General features: G+C 34.3%; 1 protein-coding gene across 1 annotated transcript; it reads left to right on the forward strand.

The window, feature by feature from the left end:
• The first annotated feature begins 7,487 nt into the window (after nt 1–7,487).
• Nucleotides 7,488–9,209, forward strand: LOC123535893 (uncharacterized). The gene has a single exon (XM_045318653.2). It carries the CDS (start codon nt 7,488–7,490, stop codon nt 9,207–9,209), a length of 1,722 nt encoding a protein of 573 aa, XP_045174588.2.
• Nucleotides 9,210–9,640: the final 431 nt, after the last annotated feature.

Raw genomic sequence — 9,640 nt, forward strand, 5'->3', positions numbered from 1 at the left:
CATTCCCAAGTTCCTAGGGTAGCCTAGGGTCGGGCCAAGTCATTGAAGGTGTTCAGGTAGTGTTTCGAACTTGTAATATTGGCCATTTTCATGGATTTTTATTGGTTTTCGCCCTGGTTCGAGCCTCTATGACCATAGCTTTATAACTATAGGGACACATGGATGTGTAGCTGGGGTCTTTGCTACATTTTAAGACCACTCCCGAGGTCCTAGGGTATCCATGTGTGTCAGGCCAAGCCTTTTAATGTGCAGCCGTAGTTATGTTATGAAATTAAGGAAAAATGCAAAAAAGGTGTACTTTAAACTGTTTGTTGTGAACTCATTAATTAATATAAAATTATGATTTATATATCTACGCGGAGGCAATACATAGCGCTTTCTAACAATGTAAAATATATTAATATGGGAGTGTCCGTCTGTCCGTACGAGATTCCGTGCTTTTTACAAAGATCAATGGTCTCGTACAGACAGACGGACAAACCTAAAATTATATAATTATGTTACATTGTTGGAAAGCCCTACCTATTCCCTAAAGGGTAGATATAAAAATCATAATTTAATATTAAATAATAAGCTCAAAACATGCATTTGAAATTCCCCCTTTTTCGCATTTTTTGCCGAATTTACGCAAAGTTCCGTGTTTTTCACAAGATCAAGGGGCCCGTAGAGACAGACGGACACACCTAAAATTATATATGTTACCATTGTTGGAAACCCCCTAACTTTTTGCCTAAACGTGGGTATTATAAATCAATTTTTTAATATTAAATAATAAGCTCAAACATGCATTTGAAATTACCCCTTTTTCGCATTTTTGCCGACTTTACGCAAAGTTCCGTGTTTTTCACAAAGATCAATGGTCTCGTACGGACGGACGGACACTCCTTTATTAAGATATTTTACATTGTTGAATAGACTTAGGTAATGCCTACACGTACATATAAAAATTATAATTTAATATTGAAAAATGAGCTCCCAAGATGCAGTTGAAGTTAACACATTTTTGCATTTAAAAGGTCGGAAAAGTTCCAAATTTGGTTCTTAGATTACCCGTACGGACAGACAAATTTTCTGAATTTTAATAAAACCAAATTTTTTCGTAAAATGAATGTCAGAGCTATGAGTTGTGCCAATAACACTGTTTTAAATGCAATATTTATCCGCCAATGGGACCACAGGCAGAAAAAACGTCCAACACATCCGGCAATGGGACCACAGGCAGAAAATAACGTCCAACACATCCGGCAATGGGACCACAGGCAGAAAATAACGTCCGACACATCCGGCAATGGGACCACAGGCAGAAAATAACGACCAACACATCCGGCAATGGGACCACAGGCTGAAAATAACGACCAACAAATCCGGCAATAGGACCAAAGGCAGAAAATAACGACCAACAAATCCGGCAATGGGACCGAAGGCGAAAATAACTACCAACAAAGCCCGGGAATTTGGGGCCCAAAAGGGAGAAATAACAACCAACACATCAAACCAATAGGGCCAAAGGCAGAAAATAACCCACAAAACATTCGCCCAAAGGACCAAAGGCAGAAAATAACGACCAACAAATCCGACAATAGGACCAAAGGCGGAAAATAACGACGAAAATATCTGGCAATGTGACCAAATGCAGATAATAACGACCAAAACATTCGGCAATGGGACCAAACGCAGAAAATAACGACCAAAACATTCGGCAGTGGGACCAAAAGCAAAAAACAACGACCTAAACATCCGGCAATGGGACCAAAAAGCAGAAAATAGCGACCGACAAATCCGGGAATGGGACCACAGGCAGAAAACAGCGGCAAACACATCCGGCAATGGAACTAAAGGCAGAAAATAACGACCAACAAAGCCGGCAATGGGACCAAAGGCAGAAAATAACGACCAAAACATCTTGCAATGGGACCAAAGGTCGAATCTCACGCGCCGAGTGTGATCCGGTCTGGCAATATTCACGAAAACCGAATACAATTACTGTTATAATGACCCTTTTATTATATACCTTTACCCTTTTCATTCTTGTTTTGTTCTTGAACGAAATCTTCAATGTTTATCGATATTAAATGGAACTTAGTGAAGTTTTTATGTGCGCTATTTATGCGCTATTATAGAAATGTGGGCCCGGGTCATGATATTAAAGAAATAGTCCCGGGAGCATACAATACGGAAGGAACCCAAAACGGAAATTGAAAGGTATAAATACGGAATTTTTGTCTGTCTGTTCATATTTAATTGTGAAATACAAGCCGATTTTTTTACAGAATTTATATAAATTCTATACATATATAGGTATATAATAAAATGTTTTAAGACCATATTAAAAACATTGCAAATTTTCACTTTCATCATATTGCTTCACTTTTCAATCAAAATGTTAAAATCTGATATTATTAACAGCATGATATATGAATACAACATAAAATTTAGGTTTAAATGTACATCCAGTTCACAATATTATGTAATATAGAACATAAAATATTTCAAACGCAGCCTCATAAATATTGAAGTATAACATTAATAAATTTTATTAAATGAAAAAGAAAAGTTCACAAAGTGTATTTAAGAAACTTTTTTTGCCGACGAAAAACGTGTCATTTTAGCATCATTCATAAAATATCATACATTTAAAAAACAATAATTATATTGAACATTAAATTATTCTTAATGTATACCGTAAAACTGATACTTTCATACATATAAAGATTTTTTGACGATGTTTTAAAGCATATTGTGAACTGAAGGTTTATCATTAAGATATAAAATGAAATGTTATGTTTCAGCAATCCATAAATTTGGCCGAAAAGTATATCATTATAGCTATATAAAAAATCACACAACTGAAAAAAAAACGTTGATCTGATTTAATATTCAAATGCATCATATTTCATGGTCAAATATGAATTTATACTATTTTCGTTATTTTTATATAAATATGAGGTAATATTTATGCGTGAATATAGATTATTGAAAGTCTAAACGATTTTAAGACCTTTATTACGCATTAATTTCCCGAAATACGATGATAATTTTAGCGGTACTTTAATAAAAGATTTCATTCAATTGGGGAAAATTTGAACCCAAAAAGAAACAGATGGGCATACATTTAAACGCTTCCATCTCTAAAATCATAAGTTTACATAGTTTCATGTTGTATGATCCTGATATTAATTTTCATCATTTTTAAAATAAAGGTACATTTTTATTGAAATATGATAAAAGTGAAAATCTGCAAAGTTTAAAGGTGTTAAAACGTTTATTTCGCCAAAAATAGCTTATTTTTAGAGGTTTACTCTTCCGTTTGACAAAACATTTAATTTTATATTAAGACGAATGATTACTGATCGAAAGCCAAAAAAGCTGGAATAAAATGGTTGACACGGGGGGGGGGGGGGGGGGGGGGCATTGCCGACATTTTCTTCCTCGAGTTATCCCCCTTAGGTCCGATCGCCGGTACTGTTGGTCGTTGTTTTACGCTCGGGTCTCCAGTACGCCGGTAGTTTTTGGTTGGTGTTGTCTGCATTGTATCTGATAATATCATCAATCTCCTAATAAAATTGAATCTATTACTTGTAAATAAGTTTCCATGTACCGCCTATAAATCATATCTTTTTTTTTTCTTTCTTTCTTTTTTTTTTTTTTTTTTTTTTTTTTTGGACAAACATGGATTTTTATAAATTTTCATCCACAAAAATTATGTTTTATTCGTTTTAAGCATGCTTTTTATTATTATTGTGAAAATGGACTTATTTTTACCTGGATTTCCCGCATTTATGCAAATGAGCTTAGAGATCGGAATATTGCACGCGCAGCCGGATACGGCACCCTCTTTGAAGATATTACGAACACTTAATTGGCCTTAAATAAACATCTGTATTCTGATCATCACCAATCTTTTGGGGTCTCTTTTTGCTGACATTTAATAATCAGGTATATGTATAGGATAGACAACGAGTGCCGTTGTCTACGGGATATAACACGGCAAAGCGAGTTGTTATATCCCGTAGACAACGGCACGAGTTTTTCTATCCCACTTAGACCACGTGACATAAAACTGCAATTATTGAAAAATCTCCCACGCGTTCTTAGAAATTAGGATTAACGTGTTTTTTTAAGAGTGATATTATCTTTGTACCGTTAGCGCTTATTTGCCAGTAGGGCATATGAAAGAATGCAGGTTATTTGTATAAATTCAGTTTTACTCAAACACCGTATATACTAAGATTTAACGTTCATTAACACTTTGAGGGCATTTGCAATCACAATTGCTAAACAGTTAAAAATGGATTTCCTCAAAATACCAAATTCAACTGCATGCTGAACAATAGTTTTTGTGAGGGGTTTGCATTGTTGGCGAAACACGATGACAGATACATTGATTCAAGAAAATAGCCCGGTTCCGAAAATACAAAAAAGGGTGACAGCCCAAAACGGAGGTAAACATGTTGGATTTAAAAAAAAATTGTTGCTTGAAGTAATCTTTGGGTTTTTTAAATATGGACTAGTGCTTACTGGTAATATACATAATCACATTTCAAATTATCAGATTCTATTAGAAATCACTTTTCAACAATCGGTGTAAAGTGACAAAATAATAATGGTTATATTCATTTTTTGTTCTTATTTAAACAGAAACCAGTGACGGTGTTTATTTATTTATTTAGTTAGTTAGTTAGTTAGTTAGTTAGTTAATTGTATTTATTTATTTATTTTGTTTATCAGGATATAGTTAGTGCGTAGATGCTCGTAGGACTACGAACACCTTTTACTATGTCGTGCCCTTCTTGTAAGAATGATGTCGTTGTTCTACTTTCTAACTGGGCCAAGTTGTTCGAAACATTAACGGGCTGTAATTTAGTTTAGTTTAGTTTATACTAATTTGTTTTAGCTCGTTTGTGATGAAAGCTTTAAGCTTATTGTAACCATTCTCGAGTCCGTTTCCTATGAAAACCAGTACTGGGGTCATATGAGAAGTCATGGTCGTGACCCCAATGATGCTCGAACCCATGACCACTGCATTAAGCTGTTAAACTAACCGCCTGTTAAATTTCTATTCAAGATACTAGTCTTGGTGGGCGGGAAACACTAGTATGATGTTTAAATTTTACTGTAAAGATGATTTAGTGTTTATAATCCTTAACAAGTACATTTGATTTTCTAAGTTTTCTAAACTGTCGAAATCTACTGATAAAGTTAATCGACCGTTAGAGTTTCGAACAACTGGATCCAGTTGTTTGCAAATGTAAGGATCGTGCTGACATGTCTATTTTATAACAAGTGAACACAAAAATAGTTACAACTGTTGGAAACGTTTCAGTGAATGTGTAAATTACGTTTTACCCAGTTGGATCTACACTACAACTATATAGTTTATTGTAATTCAATTTTATTGATATCCAATAACATGGGGTCATTTTAACGATATTAATATTTAGACGTTGTCAACTGAATTTACCCGCAGTCAGTCATATTTTTTATCCCATAACTGGTGAGAATATTGCAAGGTCATTTAATTCCGGCGTTAGCCTGTATTGTTAGATGGTAAATTGACACGAAATTCACGCGTTTTTTGCCCAAGTTTCCCCCGATATATATACAACGCTACTGTTGTATATGAAATATAGACGGGTACAAGTCTGCTTTGCGATTGGCTATTTGCGGATTATCGTGGTCTAATATTCAAGAGAGGCGGGGTTAAGTGTTGGGAAAGTGAGAATCTTTTGTTGTTTTTTTTTTGGTGGTAATTGCCAATCAGCTGAAAATTTAAAAGTGGTGCAAAATTTAGTTTAGAAAATTCTGATAATTTGGTCTGCAGAAAACACGGATTTATAACCAAGGTAAATATGATTAAGATACTGTTATTTTATTCTTGATGAAATGCATATAATATTATCTCGGCCGGTATTTTCGTAAAGGATATATATGTCTAAGACAGATATTTTTAAGATATTTTCTAAGATAGAAAAGAATAATAGGGAAAAAATGTCTTAGAAATCGAATCTTTATCCTAAATTTCAAGACGAGCGTCCTTAAGATTTCATGACTTTTTTTCTAAGATACTTTTAAGATTCTTAGACCGTTTATGTTTAAGATTTTCAAGATGAAAGTTTTCAACCTAAGAACTGTTTAAAATAAGATAAAAAAAAAAGTCTAAGAGTGCACGAAAATACGGAGCCTGTGCTAAACTTATGCTATATGGATTGGAATATTTTTTGAACAATTTGAGATTATACTGTGAAAATAGATTATCATCAAAAGAATATGATCGAATATCTTTCATTTCAATGATTATAGGAATAGCACAATGTATAATCATATATGATAAAGAGATATTTAAATGAAAATGAAAAAATGTATATATTTCTTAAGTATGAATTATCATTGCATACCTAGAGTCACAAGACTGTATTAATCACATAGACACATTTTTTCTTTAAAATTCATAAGATTCTATTATATAGAATAAAAACTTATAAAGTACATGTACACATTTGTATAGAAAGATCAAAGATGAACAATTAAATATTTAATGATATATATAGCAATAAAACAAGTAAATAACAGTGTCATCAATAAAAGAAGCACGTACTTTCAATAAAAGGGTTGACTTTTTAAAATGATTTCATATATATTCAAAGATGGTAAAAGTTTAAATTTCAGTATTCAACATTTGAATCATTTGAATGATCTTCAAATTATAAAACATACATTTTAGAACCCGTAATTTTTACATCACATTCATGATATCTTTAGCGCAATTCGGTAAAAAGTAAAGATAAATAATCATGTTTAACGCATTTTTTCAAAATTAGTCTCCAATATTTATCTAAATAAATTAAATAATACATAAAATCACCTTAAAATGCATCATAAATAATTAAAAGGTTAATGTATATACACTATCGGCGCAACGCCGCCGAAAGGCGGCGTTCGGGCCATCACGTGATCACTCGATGGCCCCAACGCCGGCCGCTCAGCGGCGTTGCGCCTAAAATGGAGGCTGCTAGGCTGGCAACTTCAAGTCGCTAGCCCGCCGACTTCAGCTATAGACTTATATTGATTATTTGTTCGGGCAACAACATAACGGCAATATTAATCAAAGTACGCAACAAAGTAGAGAGGGGAGATAACTTTTTAAAATTTATTTTTGGTAGACGTGTTTTATTTTCCCTTGACTACAATAAAGAACATGATAGTTATAGACTCTTCTCGAAAAGGAAGTCAAATCAGTTTATCATATACTGTACGATAGTTATAGACTCTTCTCGAAAAGGAAGTCAAATCAGTTGATCATTTACCGTAACTACAGAATGTGCTTTTTTTCTAAATTTAATTTTACACATTTATCTTCGGTTTTTCTTTCAACGGGAAATTTATCGTTTGTGGGCTACTTAGTTACAAGTATTTGCGGCAAAAAAACTAAGACGTTTAATTAATCTGAAATACTACTGTAACACTAGTTCTAAGTTTGACCTCTAAATATGGCAGTTTCGGGTCGAAAGGTTGCTGATTTTCAAGGTTCTATATCCAAAGGTTCAGCAGAGTACTTTGACTATAGATGTCAACCATGTTTGGCGATTGGTCAGCAAATAGAAGCTCATGGATTTTGTGTGGACTGTCAAGAATACCTTTGTAAGAACTGCCTAGCTTATCATCAAAGAACAAAGGCCTCAAAACATCATCACCTGGTAAACAAAGATAATATAGATAAACATGCTGTTCCCACGAAAGATTCAGGATTGTGCACTGAAATGTGCCGTGATCATAAAAATGAAGTAATCAAATTTTTCTGTGTAAACCATGAAGCACTTGGTTGCCATGACTGCATGACAATGGATCATAGAACATGTAAAATCGACTATATACCTGACAAATGTTCAAGTATTGGGGACAGTGAAGAGTTCAGAGAGGTAATGAGGAAACTGGACCAGAAAGTGAATGAAGCCGAGGATGTTATAAAGATGGCCTCATGTAGAGAAAAAGAATTAGATTCCTGCCATGACAGACTACTCAAAGAAATTACAATGTTTCGCAAAGAGATAAATGATCGCTTAGACCAACTACAAACGCAAATTGTGGCAGATGCTGGCCAAAAGAAGTTCACAGATCAACAAGCAGTAAAGAAGGTGCTTGAAACATGTACAAAAAATTCCTCAGAAATCAAACAACTACAGTCAAGATTACAAGATTACAAAGCTTCACAGCAGAATGGACAACTTTACATTACAATGAAACAAGCTAAATCCAAACTAAAGTCAGACGAAATAAAGGAGGCAGACAGAAGTTTAGAAATGACAAACATGCAATACGTATTTGAGCAAAACCAAGGCCTGGAAAACATGCTTTCAACACAAAATGCATTTGGAAAGCTCACACTGTCTTCTTCCGTCGTAATTTCAAAGGAGACGAAACTGATAGACAAATTGACCCACAAAGAAAATATAAATGTACAGACGGACTCAGATCAGAGTGAATGCTGGATATCAGGATGTGTTGTCCTGTCCTCTGACAGACTTGTGGCGGCCGACGTTAACAATGGGAAATTGAAAGTTGTTGACACAAAAAATAAAGCTGTAATAGAAGAGTCAAAACTTTATTCAAATCCATGGGACATTGCAGCATTACCTCAGGACCGTATTGCTGTGACAATGATATGGAAGAAAGAGATCCTTATAATATCAACAGCCGGAAAACTAACACTTGTCCGCAAGTGTCCGGTTAAAGGTGACTGTAGAGGTATAGCTTATCATCAAGGTCATCTCTATATAGTTTCCATTGTTCCGAGGTGTGTATTTATTACAGATACACAAGGTAACGTTCAAAACACAATTTTACTTGATGAAAAGAGAGTTGGCATACCAAGCTTCTTACTACTAAGTAAGGATCTGAGTCATATCTTCATCAGTGACAGGGATAGGAACAGTGTTATAAGTATAACATTACAAGGTGATATATCTGCTGAATACAAAAACAAAGACTTTAAAAATCCACAGGGAATGATGATGCTTGAAGATGGATCCTTGCTGGTGTGCTGCTGTAGGGAAGATGGCATCATACATCATATCTCGGTTGATATGAAGCAATGTCATACAATGATAGAGGATCTGTCGTGCCCATCCTCTATGTGCTATAATCGTGATCAACATGAGGTCTATGTCGGATGTTCTTATAGCAATGAGATGATTGTGCTGAGTGCAAAATAATGAGTTTTATAACACAGCAAACAGTTTAGGTCATGCAAAAATTTAATATTGTATAATTTTTCATATGCATTCCTTATGTGTCGAAACGATGTCAAAGAAATGGAGGTAATAAATATCAACATTTAATCTCAGCAAATTATAACACATTATATGGTAGCGATAAACGACATTTAAGCAGTGCATCTTTTGATTGAGCTTTGGTACATTGTAATATTATCAGATTCTGATACGCATTTCTAACCCGTTTTATTACATCCACTCGATGTACTCCTCTGAAATGTTTTGTCATGTATTCCTCAAATGGTGCAGTCGTACATATTTTGAGCTTGAATATTTTATACAATGTCATCATGACTGTCATCCAGTTCTAACACTTCAGCATTCATAAATACTACTGATTTAAAGTTTATGAGAGCAAAGCGAGCCTAAAA

The sequence above is a fragment of the Mercenaria mercenaria genome, unplaced genomic scaffold, assembly GCF_021730395.1.
Source record: "Mercenaria mercenaria strain notata unplaced genomic scaffold, MADL_Memer_1 contig_4929, whole genome shotgun sequence".
Lineage (NCBI taxonomy): Eukaryota > Metazoa > Mollusca > Bivalvia > Venerida > Veneridae > Mercenaria > Mercenaria mercenaria.